This window comes from Sprattus sprattus (assembly GCF_963457725.1).
Source record: "Sprattus sprattus genome assembly, chromosome: 9".
Lineage (NCBI taxonomy): Eukaryota > Metazoa > Chordata > Actinopteri > Clupeiformes > Clupeidae > Sprattus > Sprattus sprattus.
In genome coordinates, this window is record NC_137928.1 from 27346765 (window position 1) to 27364396 (window position 17632).

The window sequence follows — 17632 nt, forward strand, 5'->3', positions numbered from 1 at the left end:
TTTTGTTGCAAACTTTGGTTTCTCATTTCTGTTGACTTATTATTCAGATTTGTTCTGCAACAATATAACAATATATTCCTAAAATGATCGTTGTTTAGGCCTATGGTTAAAACTTCGGAGCCCCCTTTTCACTTTGGTATTTATTTACATTGAGGTGAGCCCCAGGTTTTGTGGATTTCATAATGACTGTCTTTCTTACATAAAAGCCCTTAAGGTTATGAAAACTAAACGTGTAGTGAAACTTTCTAACATAATTGAAGATTGATTTACAAAACAAGCCATAATCCTTTTGACCCCCCGTGCAGTTCTTTATGGACGATTTTAGATCTATGCTGTTTGTTTATACAAATCGTTAAATAGAAAATGAAATCAATCAATAATCAAGCTTTGGCTATTTCTTGAAAATCAACCTGTAGGCAGAGATGCGCCTGCGCACTGGGACCATAGTAGCTGTAGGAAGTGTCTACGTTTACTTCCGGGTGAACATCCGGGAGTCGGCCAGTTACGTTAATACCGCTTTTGTCCTACCTTTCGACGTAAATCTCCAGTCAAACAGATTGGGCTTCGGCACACACGAAACGTATCTTGCCTTTCGGAATTTCAAGAGCATACGCGCAACGTGCGTAGTCCGACGACAATCAGTGCGCCATTCGACAAAGCGACCATTGCAGGAAATCGTGGAAAACAGTCTTATGAGCTACTGAACAGAAATTAAGGGGATATTAATGTATATGTGAACTGTAAAAACAGTTATTTCGACTCTGAAAGTTACTTTGGAGTTGAAGGTAAGGTTTACTTTCATTTTGCACGTCTATAAACAAATACAGGTTGGTTTTGCAATGTAGCTCGCGCTAGCTTTGCTAACCTGATGGCTTTTCCTGAATAGTTCATTTGAATCCAGCATGGCTAGCTAGCTAGATCACTTCATATGGTAAGCCTAATTTAAGTGATACAAAAGGCACCCAACAATGAGCCGTAGACACCCACATGTTGGCAACCCAATTTGCCATTCATTGATAACAGCAACTGATATGCTGTATTTTCGCAGGTAGTTAGCTAGTCACCGAGTGGCAACTAACGTTAAGTGGATAGCTAGTCTTGAAAACATAAGGAAGAATGACCAAGTTGCACATCAACAAAGTTTTCCAACTGCGTAATAAATATCACCTAAGTGTCGTGAGCTGAAAGTGCTTCAGTTGTGGTATTTTTATGTTCGCTATTTTATAACTTAATCTGTTACAATTATATCGTTAAGACGGTAGTTAACTGATCCGGTAACTGGCTTGCTAGGTAGCTAGCTTGCCAAATCAGTTGTACGTTTGCATCAACGAATGTAAACATTAACTAGTGTGGGTACTGGGTAGTCGGTTCATGGAAATGTGTTTTTATATTTTTAGATGTGAGCATGTACACTTTGTCCATCAGAAACGACTTATGTATCGTAGCCGTTTGGATTGAATTATATTTTAATTTTGTTTTTAGGATAAGCGGCAATGGCAGCTGCTTTCCCCTTCAGAGGTGTACCGGGTGGAATGCCTCCTGGCATCCCCCCTCCAGCCCCGATACCAGACTACATGTCCGAGGAAAAATTGCAAGAGAAAGGTGAGTGTAATGGAAATTTGCACATTGCACATATAAGGCCACTTTCCAGTGCTGACTCTACTATTTGTTTCTGAACTATAAACAGCACGAAAATGGCAGCAGCTCCAGGCAAAGCGCTACTCCGAGAAGCGCAAATTTGGGTTTGTGGATGCGCAGAAGGAAGATATGCCTCCAGAGCACGTACGAAAAATCATAAGGGATCATGGCGACATGACCAATAGGAAGTTTCGTCATGACAAGAGAGTATATCTTGGGTGAGCAATGTGAATGTGTTCTGACCTGAATGTTGACAAATTTGATTGTAATACAGCTTTATGTTTGGGATTACATTATACAATTTTGGAAACATCTTTATTCTCTGTGTTGTCTGTAGGGCACTGAAGTACATGCCCCACGCAGTGCTGAAACTGCTTGAGAACATGCCAATGCCATGGGAACAGATCAGGGATGTTCCTGTGCTCTATCACATCACTGGAGCCATTTCCTTCGTCAATGAGATCCCCTGGGTCATTGAGCCAGTCTACATAGCACAATGGGGGTGAGTGTGGTGAAATGATCTTCCACTACCGTGTGTCCTATTGTATCTTCATCTCTGAACATAAGGATTTGCTCTCTGGCGATGGAGTATGTGAGCATTTTTCTTGCGTTTCTCTAGTACTATGTGGATTATGATGCGTCGTGAGAAGAGAGACAGACGGCACTTCAAGCGCATGCGCTTCCCACCCTTCGATGATGAGGAGCCTCCGTTGGATTACGCAGACAACATCTTGGACGTGGAGCCTCTGGAGGCCATTCAGATGGAGCTGGACACAGAGGAGGACGGCCCCTGTGTGGAGTGGTTCTACGAGCACCAGCCCCTTAAAGACAACACCAAGTGAGTCAATGTGTCAAACTTAAACGTCTTTCTGATCCATCTACTACCAGTGTTCATTTTAAGAATTTAAAGTTCCACAGGTTGTCTCCCAGCTGAATATGAGACATTCCTCATTTGCGAGACTAGTTGATAGTTTTGTTCCTTTTGAACCTAACTAGATTTATAAGAATATTGGCTTGCTCACATAAGTTAAACTTGAAACTGGCCTTTGTGCATTGGGAATTTGTACTTGTGCGTACAGATTTATGCAGTTGAATGATTGTTTGTTTTCCTTTTTAACCAATCTTTTGAGATGCAAACTGATCTGGGTTGTCTGCAGTGCCAGCCATTTTGTTTCCTTCATACTCGTCAGGGCGTAATGAACAGAAATTTCCCAGCCGTTTTTTTTGTCAATATTTTGTAATTGAGCAAATGAACACTGTCTTCATGCCTGTTTGTTTATTTGCCATTCGTTCACTTTTCCCTCAGATTTGTGAATGGAACCACATACAGGCGGTGGCAGTTCACTCTGCCCATGATGTCCACCCTGTATCGTTTGGCCAATCAGTTGTTGACTGACCTGGTGGATAGAAACTACTTCTACCTGTTTGATCTGAAGGCATTCTTCACATCCAAAGCCCTGAACATGGCTATCCCTGGGGGGCCCAAATTTGAGCCCCTGGTCCGAGACATCAATCTCCAGTGAGTATGAAGACCGCCTTTGGCCAGGTGCATGTGTTGGGATTTTATGTCTGCATCAGTGTGCCTCATGAATTCTCCTGAACTTTATACAGGGATGAGGACTGGAACGAGTTCAACGACATTAACAAGATCATCATTCGGCAGCCCATCAGGACCGAGTACAAGATTGCATTCCCCTTCTTGTACAACAACCTGCCCCATCATGTGCATCTCACCTGGTTAGTAAAGGCCCCTATTTGGCTTATTTCATTGTTCAATTGGAAGTGGTCAGGATGATTTAAATGTTGTCGTTGTTTTAATCTGTCTGTAGGTACCACACTCCAAATGTAGTGTTCATTAAGACAGAGGACCCTGATCTGCCAGCTTTCTACTTTGACCCGCTCATCAACCCCATCTCTCACAGACACTCAGTCAAGGTAAGAAGCTTTATTAACTCCCCAGGGGGGGGGGGGGGGTCGGGGGGTGTCATCTTTGGGTTTTTGTCAAAGGATGTTGATGACAATTGGTATCAACAGAGCCAGGAACCCCTGCCTGAGGACGACGAGGAGTTTGAGCTTCCTGAGTATGTGGAGCCCTTCCTCAAAGACACCCCACTCTACACTGACAACACTGCTAATGGGATCGCTCTTCTCTGGGCCCCTCGTCCCTTCAACCTGCGCTCTGGAAGAACTCGCCGTGCCATCGACATTCCACTCATCAAGAACTGGTGGGTAGAATGAAAGATGGAGCATTAGTTCTTGACTTACAACTTCTGATCTAAAGTCTTACCCGAGTTCCTCCTACACCAACACTAAATGAGCGACTTGTGTCTTCTCCCTCCAGGTACCGGGAGCACTGCCCTGCAGGCCAGCCAGTGAAGGTTCGAGTCTCGTACCAGAAACTCCTGAAGTACTACGTGCTGAATGCTCTCAAACACAGGCCACCCAAAGCGCAGAAGAAGAGGTAAACAAAGGGGGGAATGAAAGGCCAGCTATACCACTTATTATTGTTTTATTGTTGTGTAAATATCAACCAATACATTTTGCGTTTTAGTCATTTCAATTGTGATTCTCCCCTTGCAGGTATCTTTTCCGCTCCTTCAAGGCCACCAAGTTCTTCCAGTCCACTAAGCTGGACTGGGTGGAGGTCGGGCTGCAGGTATGCAGACAGGGCTACAACATGCTGAACCTGCTCATTCACAGAAAGAACCTCAACTACCTGCATCTGGATTACAACTTCAACCTCAAGCCCGTCAAGACCCTGACTACAAAGGTGAGTTGTCCACAATGAGAGGAATCGAAGTAAGCTCAGGTGTTTCGCGTGTCTGCCAGGTGTCCTCATACACGCTTGTCTTTCACCGCCACAGGAACGTAAGAAGTCCAGATTCGGAAACGCGTTCCACTTGTGCAGAGAGGTGCTTCGCCTCAGCAAGCTGGTGGTGGACAGCCATGTGCAGTACAGGCTGGGCAACGTTGATGCTTTCCAGGTAAGGTTCTCAGAGAGCATAATTGTTTTGAATTAGGAGTTGTGTCGCCGAATTAGTTTGTAAGCATGCAGCCAAAGGCTAGACAATTATAGCTATTTTCCTAAATTGATTTTAAACCTAGTTTCTCACTGCTTTAAGCATGGTCATGGTTCTCGTTGCGCATACTCATTGTCGTCTCTTATCTGCAGCTGTCTGACGGCCTGCAATACATCTTTGCCCATGTGGGCCAGCTGACTGGCATGTACCGCTACAAGTACAAGCTGATGAGACAAATCCGCATGTGCAAGGACCTGAAGCATCTCATCTACTACCGCTTCAACACCGTGAGTACATGCCTCAGGGTTACAACCTGCACAGATGTTGAGGTGTACTGACCTGTTCAAATAGGGAAGAGTCTGGTAAACCCTGTGTGAAGTGTTGCGATGTGTCTGCTTATAGGGACCGGTGGGCAAAGGCCCTGGCTGTGGTTTCTGGGCTCCTGGATGGCGTGTCTGGTTGTTCTTCATGAGGGGCATAACGCCACTGCTGGAGCGATGGCTTGGAAACCTGCTGGCCAGGCAGTTCGAGGGTAACTATCACATGTTTACTTCAATAAGTGGACATATTTATCCTAAGTATTACCGTATCTTTAGTGTAGGAGTGGAGGGACGACCGTTTGTCTGATGTTTTGATGTGTCTTCTAGGTCGACACTCCAAGGGAGTTGCGAAGACCGTCACCAAGCAGCGTGTGGAGTCCCACTTTGACCTGGAGCTCCGTGCTGCCGTGATGCACGACATCCTGGACATGATGCCCGAGGGGATCAAGCAGAACAAGGCCAGGACCATCCTGCAGCACCTCAGCGAGTCCTGGAGATGCTGGAAGGCCAACATTCCATGGAAGGTCCCAGGCCTTCCCACTCCAATTGAGAACATGATTCTCCGTTACGTGAAAGCCAAAGCTGATTGGTGGACCAACACGGCTCACTACAACCGTGAGCGAATCAGGCGAGGCGCCACTGTGGACAAGACTGTCTGCAAGAAGAACCTGGGCCGCCTCACCCGACTCTACCTGAAGGCTGAGCAGGAGAGGCAGCACAACTACCTGAAGGTGAGTTTCTATTCGGCCAATGCAGACAGAGGGAGTCTCGTCAACAAAGGATTGGTGTCAGCTTTGGGGAGTATGGAGTGTGTGGTGGGGGGATGAGTTTCTGGTTGGGCTCTCGGGTGGTTCAATGAATGAAGGAAGTTGGTGGTGGTTTTGTGTGTTGTGCATGTGGCCATCAGAAGTGCTCATTTGTAAAGAACAGGGCACACTTGATTAAACGGGGTATTGGCAGTGTCTGGAGTTGGGAGAACGGGGCAGGAAGCACAAAGGGGCCTCAGTGGCTGTTCATTTCCAAATAAGTGACCCTGGTCTTCTTCGAAAAAAGATTTTTGTCTTTTTTTTATTTATTTAGTATGCTAGATTAAAAGGATACATTGTATGAAAATGTCAACGCGTCGTCATGTGATGTTCCTGGCATGGCTGACATTGGATGGTGTTTTCAGGATGGTCCATACATCACTGCAGAGGAGGCCGTGGCCATCTACACCACGACTGTCCATTGGCTCGAGAGCCGCCGCTTCTCCCCCATCCCCTTCCCTCCCCTCTCCTACAAACATGACACCAAGCTGCTCATCCTGGCCCTGGAGCGGCTCAAGGAAGCCTACAGGTAATGATGCACACTTCCTCTGTGGGCGTTTGTCCTTTGATTTCACCCTCTTTCATCCTGTACAGATAAATGTGTGTTGTATTTTGGTGGTCTGTTTAATGCTTTATATGTGTGTGTGTGGGTAGTGTGAAGTCCAGGCTGAACCAGTCCCAGCGTGAGGAGCTGGGTCTGATCGAGCAGGCCTACGATAACCCTCACGAGGCGCTGTCCAGGATCAAGCGTCACTTGCTTACACAGAGAGCCTTCAAAGAGGTAAATAAAGATGCCCACACTAAAACTCTCATTGAACCATTCAGAGACGTCACTATCAAGGTGTTTGAGGGATTTGTAGTTTGAATGACACCACCTTGTGTTGAACTGTAGCTGTGTGTGTTTCATGGTTGTAGGTGGGCATTGAGTTCATGGACTTGTACAGCCACCTGGTGCCCGTGTATGACGTGGAGCCACTGGAGAAGATCACTGACGCCTACCTGGATCAGTACCTCTGGTACGAGGCGGACAAGCGCAGACTCTTTCCTCCCTGGATTAAGCCTGCAGACACGGAGCCCCCTCCATTGCTGGTCTACAAGTGGTGCCAAGGTGGGTTTGGAGGATTTTAGTGGCACTTGTTCAGAGTAAGATTGCTACTGGAGGCTTTTACCAAAAGACCTGATTGTATGTTGTGTTAAAATCTTAAAGGAGGTTTTGCTTGATATTTTTCCCTTTAGGAATCAACAACCTGCAGGATGTATGGGAGACTGCTGAGGGAGAGTGCAACGTCATGCTGGAATCCCGCTACGAGAAGATGTACGAGAAGATTGACTTGACGCTGCTCAACAGGCTGCTGCGTCTCATCGTCGACCACAACATCGCTGATTACATGACGGCCAAGAACAACGTGGTCATCAACTACAAGGTTGGTTGTTCAGACTTAAGTTTGTGCATATTCTCTTATAATGCTTTAACAGGCCAGTTGAGTTTGAATCCTACTTTTTGGATCTTTGCTTTGAACCAAAAACTAAAGAGTAAGAGTTTCATATGAGATAAAAGTGGTGTTGACAAAAAAAAATGTGTTGTGCTTAAAATCTCTTCTCTGATGTGATTTTTTTTAGCCATAATACCAGTGACCGATTGTTCATCGTATTTGTTGATCCCACCCCCTTAGGACATGAACCACACCAACTCGTATGGCATCATACGTGGCCTGCAGTTTGCCTCCTTCATCGTCCAGTACTATGGGCTGGTGATGGACCTGCTGGTGCTGGGTCTGCACCGGGCCAGCGAGATGGCAGGACCCCCGCAGATGCCCAACGACTTCCTCAGCTTCCAGGACACCTCCACCGAGGCAGCCCACCCCATCCGTCTCTATTGCAGATACATCGACCGCATCCACATTTTCTTCAGGTTAGGACTCAAAACAATGCTCACCTACCTCCTCTCTGAACCCAGTGCTTCAAATCTAAAATCTTTTTCTCTTTCTCCTTTTCTCCCTCTCGCTCTTCTCTTCAAATGATAGGTTCTCTGCCGATGATGCCAGAGATTTGATTCAGAGGTACCTCACCGAGCACCCGGACCCCAACAATGAGAACATCGTAGGCTACAACAACAAGAAGTGCTGGCCCAGAGATGCCAGGATGAGGCTGATGAAGCACGATGTCAACCTGTAAGTATCGCCACAAAGACTTCTCTGGAATCTCTCATGTCTGTCAGAGGTGTGTGTGTGTGTGTGTGTGTGTGTGTGTGTGTGTGTGTGTGTGTGTTACTGAGGGTACTTAACAAATAGACACATTTCTTTCCAGGGGTCGTGCTGTCTTCTGGGACATCAAGAACCGTCTGCCCCGTTCCGTGACCACCGTGCAGTGGGAGAACAGCTTTGTGTCCGTCTACAGCAAAGACAACCCCAATCTGCTCTTCAACATGTGCGGCTTCGAGTGCCGCATCCTGCCCAAGTGCCGCACCAGCTACGAGGAGTTCACCCACAAAGATGGAGTCTGGAACCTGCAGAATGAGGCAAGACAACCACCACAATAAATTGAGCTGCATTATCATGAATACGTTGGCAATGACTATGGGATTGGATTGGTTATTCAATGTGTGCCATTATTCACTCTGTCTGTGCTATTGTCATTGGTTTCCTAGGTGACCAAAGAGAGGACGGCCCAGTGCTTCCTGCGTGTGGATGATGAGTCTATGCAGAGGTTCCATAACAGAGTCCGTCAAATCCTCATGGCCTCTGGATCAACCACATTCACTAAGGTGAGATGGGACAAAGAATAACACAAATGAATGTAAAATTCAGGCGTTTAAATGCTTCTAAACCTCCATGGTTTGGAAATATTCCACCACTATGTAAAATATTAGCCTTTTCATCTTAATCATTTCCTCTACTGCACCTGTTTCCTCCTTTCAGATTGTGAATAAGTGGAACACGGCTCTGATCGGTCTCATGACCTACTTCCGTGAGGCTGTGGTCAACACCCAAGAGCTGCTGGACCTGCTGGTCAAGTGCGAGAACAAGATCCAGACCCGTATCAAGATCGGGCTGAACTCCAAGATGCCCAGTCGTTTCCCTCCGGTGGTGTTCTACACCCCTAAGGAGCTGGGAGGCCTGGGCATGCTGTCCATGGGCCATGTGCTCATCCCCCAGTCTGACCTCAGGTACACACAAGGCTTACATTCAGAGTTCATTCATTATGTACCCATTAATGAATGTAGGTTCTATTTATTATTTTTTTTAATTTCTCTTTTTGTAGTTGTCCTACTCATACTTGCCACACAAAAACTTACTTACCACACTAAAAGTTACTTACTTAAGTAATTGTTGAAGAAATTGTAAAAAAGAAAAGCAATTCCTTTCAGCCATACTGTGTATTAAATGTGTGGAGGAGCTCCTGTGAGGGGTGTAATGGGACTGACCTGCCTGTCCCCCCTGGTGCTCTCTGCAGGTGGTCCAAACAGACGGACGTGGGCATCACTCACTTCCGCTCCGGCATGAGCCATGAGGAGGACCAGCTGATCCCCAATCTGTACCGCTACATCCAGCCGTGGGAGAGCGAGTTCATCGACTCCCAGAGGGTGTGGGCTGAGTACGCCCTCAAGCGACAAGAGGCCATTGCCCAAAACAGGTACAGTGTAAACAACACTGCACTGGCTGTGGTCAAGACACACAGCAGATTTATGGCAGGATGTGTCAGTGTTTTGTCCATGTATGTACTCGCCGGGAGTTTGCATAAACTATTGGATTTTTCTCCAACTTTGGTTTGTTGCATCCACAGTACCTAACTCTCGTCATTGCAAAGCATAGGCCCTTTCTTTTCTTTCCTTGGCAACTTTACTGGAATGACTGAATTGTGGAATTAAATGGCTTATTTGTTCCACAGGCGCTTGACCCTGGAGGATTTGGAGGACTCATGGGATCGAGGCATCCCACGAATCAACACCCTCTTCCAGAAAGACAGACACACCCTTGCCTATGACAAGGGATGGAGAGTCAGGACCGACTTCAAGCAGTATCAGGTAAAGGCCGTCACCAATGTCATATCTGCAGTTAGTAAGCATGGCAACCTAACAGAGGAGTCTGTATGCAGTCGGAACGTTTCTACAACGTATGTGTCATCAGATGAAAGTTAAAGTGTTGATAACTTGGACCTAAACCCTCTGACATGTCTGTGCAGGTCCTGAAGCAGAACCCCTTCTGGTGGACCCACCAGAGACACGACGGCAAGCTGTGGAACCTGAATAACTACCGCACTGACATGATCCAGGCCCTAGGTGGCGTGGAAGGCATCCTGGAGCACACGCTCTTCAAGGGAACATACTTCCCCACCTGGGAGGGTCTCTTCTGGTGAGTGCAAGCAAAGCTTTGCAAGGACGTGGGGAAAAAAATCCCCAGAAGTAATATGTCAAGGCTACAGGGTTGATGATATGTTTCACATTGCTTCAAATTGTAGCAGAGTTGTAGCGGTCATGGCTGAGGAAAAGCTTGTGTAATTGGTTTGTCAGTGCTATGTGAACTCACAAACATTTTGACTTCCCTGTGCTCCTCAATAACTTTATATCGGTTTTTTTAGTGCTGTCAGTTTAACGACGTTAAAGCAAACCCATTTTAACACCGCCAAATGTTTTAATCGCGCGATTATTATTATTATTTTTTTAGATTAACGTTCTTTTTGCCCTCGCAAACTGTGTAGTAAGCTAACGTTAGGTTTGAGTGAATGGTGAGCGCGATGCGCGAAATGGGTGATAAAAAAGCTTCTGAATAGAAAGTTTACCTTTTAAAAGTTGTGTTGTGCAAAAGAAGCGAGCTTCACTGTTGTCTGAAAATGTCAAAAGGCAGCTGGCTGAAAGCACAGAAGTAGTAGGCTTACCTTTTATTGGTAACCTAACTGTTACGGTTCATTGTTTTTGAAATAAGAGGCCTGATTTCTATGTTCACAGCAAACTTTAAAAAAAAATATTAAGCCATGGTTTACCTGCACTATAGGCTGAGTCCTTGTTTATCTGAAATGTGCACTTTATAATTTTATTTTGTACCGCAATGTTGTTTTTCAATAAAATAAAACATTGCATGAAGCAAGCCAATCCACTTTTCCATGTTGATAAGAGCATTAAAATAAAAATAATTGAAGGGACATTTAGAATAGATTAAAAATTTGCGATTAATTGCTATTAATTTTGAGTTTACTATGACAAAATTGCGATTAATCGCGATTAAATATTTTAATCGTTTGACAGCACTAGTTTTTTTATTATTATTATTATTTCTAGCTCAGATTAAAATGTCTTGCCCCCACTTGGGCTTTTTGCTAATGAGGCCTTAATAAAGATTTGATTTGTGTAGATTTTGAGGTTTACAGTTTTACACATTCCTAATAGTGTCTTCTGTATCTTACAGGGAGAAGGCCAGTGGATTTGAAGAATCCATGAAATGGAAGAAGCTGACCAACGCCCAGAGGTCCGGTCTGAACCAAATCCCCAATCGACGTTTCACCCTCTGGTGGTCCCCTACCATCAACAGAGCCAATGTAGGTCATGCCATCTGTGTATACAGTTGAAACCATACAATCTCTTGTAGTGTCTTGAAGGCTTTGTTCTCTCCCTTGTACGTTGCTTGGGATAAAAGCGTCTTCTAGATGTAAAGGCTTATGTGTCTTGTTTCCCCCCTCTAGGTGTATGTCGGTTTCCAAGTGCAGTTGGATCTGACTGGAATCTTCATGCACGGCAAGATCCCAACCCTCAAGATCTCCCTCATTCAGATCTTCAGAGCTCACTTGTGGCAGAAGATTCATGAGAGCATTGTCATGGATCTCTGTCAGGTAAAGGAAAAACAAACCCAGATGTAAAAATAAGAAAAACCTGTAAGTTCAATCCAAGCTCTGCACGCTGAGCGGTTTGAGCTTTAGAGCCTGTTGATTTCATGAGTGTTTGTTTTCTGTTGTTCCTTTCAGGTGTTTGATCAGGAGCTGGATGCCCTGGAGATTGAGACTGTCCAGAAGGAGACCATCCATCCCAGGAAGTCCTACAAGATGAACTCGTCTTGCGCTGACATTCTGCTCTTCGCCTCCTACAAGTGGAACGTTTCCCGACCCTCTCTGCTGGCAGACTCAAAGTAGGTTGTCACCGTGTGAAACTGAGACCTCATAGCAGAGCTTCAGTGTAGTCTGTGATGGATTGAAACTGATGGTTTCCTCGTACTCCCTCTCCTACAGGGATGTCATGGACAGCACCACCACTCAGAAGTACTGGATCGACATTCAGCTCCGCTGGGGAGACTACGACTCTCATGACATCGAGAGATACGCCAGGGCCAAGTTCCTGGACTATACCACGGACAACATGAGTATCTACCCATCCCCCACTGGGGTGCTGATTGCCATCGATCTGGCCTACAATCTGCACAGGTCAGTGTTTTGTAACAGTTCAAGGGGTCTTACGCATGTATATACAGAGAGAGTGAACATCGGCATCAAATGGAGAAACTGTTGGTTCCTAAACCTTGTTGATATTATTGATGTGGATAATAATAATGATATCATCATTATTATTAATAACATATCAACCAGTAAATAATGACATTGTTACAGCCTCTTTCTGTGTTCAAACTTTATTATTGATTAGTCTGTATTGATCCTTGTCATCTGCAGTGCCTATGGAAACTGGTTCCCAGGAGCCAAGCCACTGATCCAGCAGGCCATGGCCAAGATCATGAAGGCCAACCCTGCCCTGTATGTGCTGAGGGAGCGCATCCGCAAGGGTCTGCAGCTCTACTCCTCCGAGCCCACTGAGCCCTACCTGTCCTCACAGAACTACGGAGAGCTCTTCTCCAACCAGATCATTTGGTTTGTGGACGACACAAATGTGTACCGAGTCACCATCCACAAGGTGAGGAATACATGCTGCTTTCCAAATCAGTAACCATTCTGTGATGCATGTGGTGATCTATTGTTAATCAACTTTAAATTTCTTGATTGGTTATAACATTCAATTAATGGTAGTATTTCACCCACTCTCTCTCACCAGACGTTTGAAGGTAACTTGACCACAAAGCCCATCAATGGAGCCATTTTCATCTTCAACCCAAGAACAGGACAGCTCTTCCTGAAGATCATCCACACGTCTGTGTGGGCAGGACAGAAACGTCTGGGACAGGTACCTGTGATTTCTCTCCTTTTTCAAAATCGGTTGTTTCCATTTCTGGTTTGTGTGAAGAAGGTTCATCGTACCAACAAGCCATAACATACTCCATTCCTGATTTGTGTTGTGTGCCTGTAGTTGGCCAAGTGGAAGACTGCTGAGGAAGTGGCTGCCTTGATCCGCTCACTCCCTGTGGAGGAGCAGCCCAAACAGATCATCGTCACCCGCAAGGGCATGCTTGACCCTCTTGAGGTGGGTTTTGTTAATTAGCCCGGGGATTTGAGTTTTACATTCCCGATGTTACAGTCAAAGTACCTGAAGAAGTATCACAACTAGTACTTCCCTGTTGAAGTGCAATTGTTTGAAATCCACAACTTAATCCCAAACCTCATGCAGGTCTGCCAAGGCGGATTTTCTCATTTTGTTTTAGAATGTCATTATTTGGTTTTGTGTTTCAGGTGCACTTGTTGGACTTCCCCAACATCGTGATCAAAGGCTCCGAGCTCCAGCTTCCCTTCCAGGCCTGTCTGAAGGTTGAGAAGTTCGGAGACTTGATCCTGAAGGCCACAGAGCCACAGATGGTCCTTTTCAACCTCTACGACGACTGGCTGAAGACCATCTCCTCCTACACGGTACTTCCCACCACTTTAGACACTTGACTAGATGGCCCAGTCTCAAGTCAGTTGTCGTCAGGCTTGTAAGTGCTCACTTTTATGCCCCAGTTAATAAGCTTGTCATTTGTTTCTCGTGCAGGCATTCTCCCGTCTGATCCTGATCCTGAGGGCCCTTCATGTGAACAACGACCGTGCCAAGGTCATCCTGAAGCCAGACAAGACCACCATCACCGAGCCTCACCATATCTGGCCCACTCTGACAGATGAGGAGTGGATCAAGGTTGAGGTGCAACTCAAAGACCTCATCCTTGCCGATTACGGCAAAAAGAACAAGTGAGTCTCAGAACCCTTGTAGTCAGGAATGTGTTTTATATTTGTGTACTGTCTTTGAATGAGTGTACTCAGCTGTGTCATTGTTATGCAACTATTTGTTGCTCTTAAGTATGGTTTTGTGTTTTGGCCATCTCCCTGATGGTGTATATCTGCTGCATATTAAGATGAACTATAGCATGTGTTTGATAGCTTCTGCTGTGTCTGTCTTCCAGTGTGAACGTGGCATCTCTGACCCAGTCTGAGATCAGGGACATCATCCTGGGTATGGAGATCTCTGCTCCGTCTCAGCAGAGGCAGCAGATCGCTGAGATTGAAAAGCAGACCAAGGAGCAGTCCCAGCTCACCGCCACCCAGACACGCACCGTCAACAAGCACGGAGACGAGATCATCACCTCCACCACCAGCAACTATGAGACCCAGACCTTCTCCTCCAAGACCGAATGGAGAGTCAGGTGAGGTTTCAGGAGGAATCAGTTTGAATCTGTAACCTGTGTTTTCGCCATCCTGTTTTTTTTTTTTGTGCAGTATGTTTTACTAAATGAGAACATTTTCTCGTCATATGTAGAGCCATTTCTGCTGCCAACTTGCACTTGCGAACAAACCACATCTACGTGTCGTCGGATGACATCAAAGAGACTGGGTACACTTACATTCTGCCCAAGAATGTTCTCAAGAAGTTTATCTGCATCTCTGACCTTCGTGCCCAGGTTAGTAAAACAAACCGCCATCCTGGCCTCATAGACCATGGTGCAGTGCTCTCAGTGTACGTGCCCTTAACACTGAAGACCGTTTAGTGTGGAGTGGATGAAGTGAACTAGCTGACCTGCGCCTATCTTCCCCACAGATTGCTGGTTACCTGTACGGTGTGAGCCCTCCAGACAACCCACAGGTGAAGGAGATCCGCTGCATTGTGATGGTGCCCCAATGGGGAACGCATCAGACCGTGCACCTGCCCAACCAGCTGCCCGGGCACGAGTACCTCAAGGTAAAGGAAGACATTCAGTACTTCACATCCATGAGCCAACACACTGGTAGTTTATGGGACGTATAGATCACTGGATGTTTGTTTAGGTGAGTTTAGAATAGGGGCCAGTAATGTGCGGCAGAAATGAAGTAATCGGATGAAAAGATTAGTTTGGCTCCAAAGGGCACTCAAAAGGAATACAGGACATGACTGATCCTTCTATATGGCAGAATTCAGTTGACTACAGTATGAGTTGCCATATTGTATCCCCAAAAGACAAATATTATAAGTAACTGCAAGAATTGTCCTGTCTAAGTATGCTGACCACAGTACTCATAATGTGTAGGCAAAGTCTCCATCTGCCTGGGTGTGTTTGTTATGACCTCAACACTCTGTGTCTGACGTGCCTCACCCTCTTTCTGTGTGTGTGTGTGTGTGTGTGTCTGTAGGAGATGGAGCCTCTTGGCTGGATCCACACGCAGCCCAACGAGTCGCCCCAGCTCTCCCCACAGGATGTCACCACCCACGCCAAGGTCATGGCGGACAACCCGTCCTGGGACGGAGAGAAGACCATCATTATCACTTGCAGGTATACTCAGTTCAGAGACACCTCTAACAGCGCTTTTTAATTGTGAAGAAATTGTTAACTTTGGAAGTAAGGAATCTTAGACACTGTCTTTTTAAAAGAGCATCAGCTGTAACAAAATGTTTAGGGCCGAGGTACCTCCCTTTGATAATTGACTCAGGCACTGAATGGGGTGCTACTTCAGAGCGAGGAAGAAGACAAAGCTTAAACACTGACTGTACAAACAGTCATGTTCTGCAGTTTCCTCACAGCTATTGAGGGAAACAGACCCAGGTGTGTCTCTGTAGGGATCCTTACCATGTTGTCAGACCCTTATTATAAAATGAACCTGTCGGTGGTGAAACAAGGGGGTTACTTTGGCGTGTTGGCTTGCCTCATAGGATAGGACAGTTGTTGTGTTCAGTGTTCTCACTCCATACTCAATTCGATAACAGCAAATGTTTGAACCCAAAAAGATATAAAAAAAAGAAATAGGACCCAGGTTTAAAAATGTCCCTTAAAAACCCTTTCTTTATTTGTTACCCTAAGATTATAAATTGGATAAGCCGAAGATGTCCAACTTTTCTGCATTGTCACCTAGGATATTTGGAAAAGTGTTTTAGGTAAATAGTCAGTTTAGTCATTGAATTCCATCTTTACTTTTCCTTAGCTTCACCCCTGGCTCCTGCACCCTGACTGCCTACAAGCTGACTCCCAGTGGATATGAGTGGGGCAGGCAGAACACAGACAAGGGCAACAACCCCAAGGGCTACCTGCCCTCTCACTATGAGAGGGTCCAGATGCTCTTGTCTGATCGTTTCCTTGGCTTCTTCATGGTGCCTGGACAGGTGTCCTGGAACTACAACTTCATGGGTGAGTAAAATGTTTCCTCACAAAGCCGAATGGAAATAGAGGTGGATATATCACCGGCCCGTGGTGCGCCTAACACTGTCTTGGGAATCAGTTGTAGATATCTGATCAAATGTAGGCCACCTATCACTAATGGGTTGGTGTGTACAATTAATGGTGAATTACTTGATTGCAACTGATGTGTGGAAGTGGGGAGGCACATATTTGCATTCAATATCCACCTGCTTTGTGGGATAGCCAAGTTGTGATTTATCCTCCTCTTACAATGAAAATTATATATGGCTCTTGGTGTAGGTGTCTGTGCTTTGATAGGGCTCTTGGTGTAGGTGCCTGTGCTGTGTTTCATCTCTGCTCCTTCCCCCTTCCATCAGGTGTGCGCCACGATCCCAACATGAAGTATGACCTGCAGCTGGCCAACCCCAAGGAGTTCTACCACGAGGTCCACAGACCCTCGCACTTCCTCAACTTCGCCTCCCTGCAAGAGGGCGAGATCTACAACGCCGACCGGGAGGACATGTACCAGTAGAGCCGAGGCCAAGCGCTCCTGGCACCGACTGTTGATATTCAACAACAAGGATCTAAGAGGCTTAGACTTACGGCAACCCCAGTCACTCACCAAAGCTTTTTGTTGTTTGTGTGAGCAGTTAGGTCAAAGCTTCGGAACCTGTTTTCGAGTCTCTCAGTTGATAATCTTACCTTTTTAACTTGCATCTATTCACCAGCTCACATACGGTGGCTTGATTCGGCTCGAATGGTCATGGTTTTTGTCCATATGGTTTGACGCGCACCACCGAAATTGTGTTTTTTGTGTGACCCTGAGCTGTAGTTGATGTTTGTATGTGTTTAGCTAATGGGCGAGATGCCTAGTATCTGTGGGAAAGGAATCAATGCTCTTTTATTCAGTGACCTTTTTCCTGATTAAACATGGAAACTACTCTTTTGTTTTTTTTTAAGCCAGCTGTATTTGTCTATACCCTGTAGCTATGTTGTGCATCCATTGTGGTCACTGTAGTTTGGGTTAAAAAAATAAAGATCTACACTTTTATAAATACATTGGTTGTTGAACTTGCTCATTCATTTGCTCGAGACTAGCTGCACACCAAGTGTTTTCCTCTGTCTTTATGATGGTTATTCTCTCAGTGTCAGTAAAGAAAAGACTTAATTGAATGTGGGAAACATACAAATGTTTTTGTATTTTTAAGAAACGAATTGCTCTTGTGTTTGCAGAACGTCGTGCTAGTGCAGTGAGGAATAGAACGGCAGTGCTGCCATTTCGGTGCTTACAGAGAGCTAATTTCCCTCCTCTAGCTCAGATATTTCTTTACGGTCGACAGAGCAAGCGGACACGTGCCTCTGCGACG

At 45.7% G+C, this 17632-nt stretch overlaps 1 protein-coding gene across 1 annotated transcript; it reads left to right on the forward strand.

Moving 5' to 3' along the window:
- The first annotated feature begins 648 nt into the window (after nucleotides 1-648).
- Nucleotides 649-17322, forward strand: prpf8 (pre-mRNA processing factor 8). Its single transcript, XM_080844641.1, has 42 exons — nucleotides 649-785; nucleotides 1483-1602; nucleotides 1688-1856; nucleotides 1976-2140; nucleotides 2258-2476; nucleotides 2945-3157; nucleotides 3250-3375; nucleotides 3468-3573; nucleotides 3673-3863; nucleotides 3980-4099; nucleotides 4219-4408; nucleotides 4503-4622; nucleotides 4811-4945; nucleotides 5061-5190; nucleotides 5306-5709; nucleotides 6150-6313; nucleotides 6439-6565; nucleotides 6700-6892; nucleotides 7021-7208; nucleotides 7458-7696; nucleotides 7809-7955; nucleotides 8092-8302; nucleotides 8432-8548; nucleotides 8703-8950; nucleotides 9238-9417; nucleotides 9673-9808; nucleotides 9967-10136; nucleotides 11187-11316; nucleotides 11461-11607; nucleotides 11740-11900; nucleotides 12001-12192; nucleotides 12436-12673; nucleotides 12812-12940; nucleotides 13064-13177; nucleotides 13384-13557; nucleotides 13679-13872; nucleotides 14085-14324; nucleotides 14438-14579; nucleotides 14717-14857; nucleotides 15286-15425; nucleotides 16072-16274; nucleotides 16643-17322. Exons 2-42 carry the CDS (start codon nucleotides 1494-1496, stop codon nucleotides 16795-16797), a joined length of 7017 nt encoding a protein of 2338 aa, XP_080700767.1. The 5' UTR covers nucleotides 649-785; nucleotides 1483-1493; the 3' UTR covers nucleotides 16798-17322.
- Nucleotides 17323-17632: the final 310 nt, after the last annotated feature.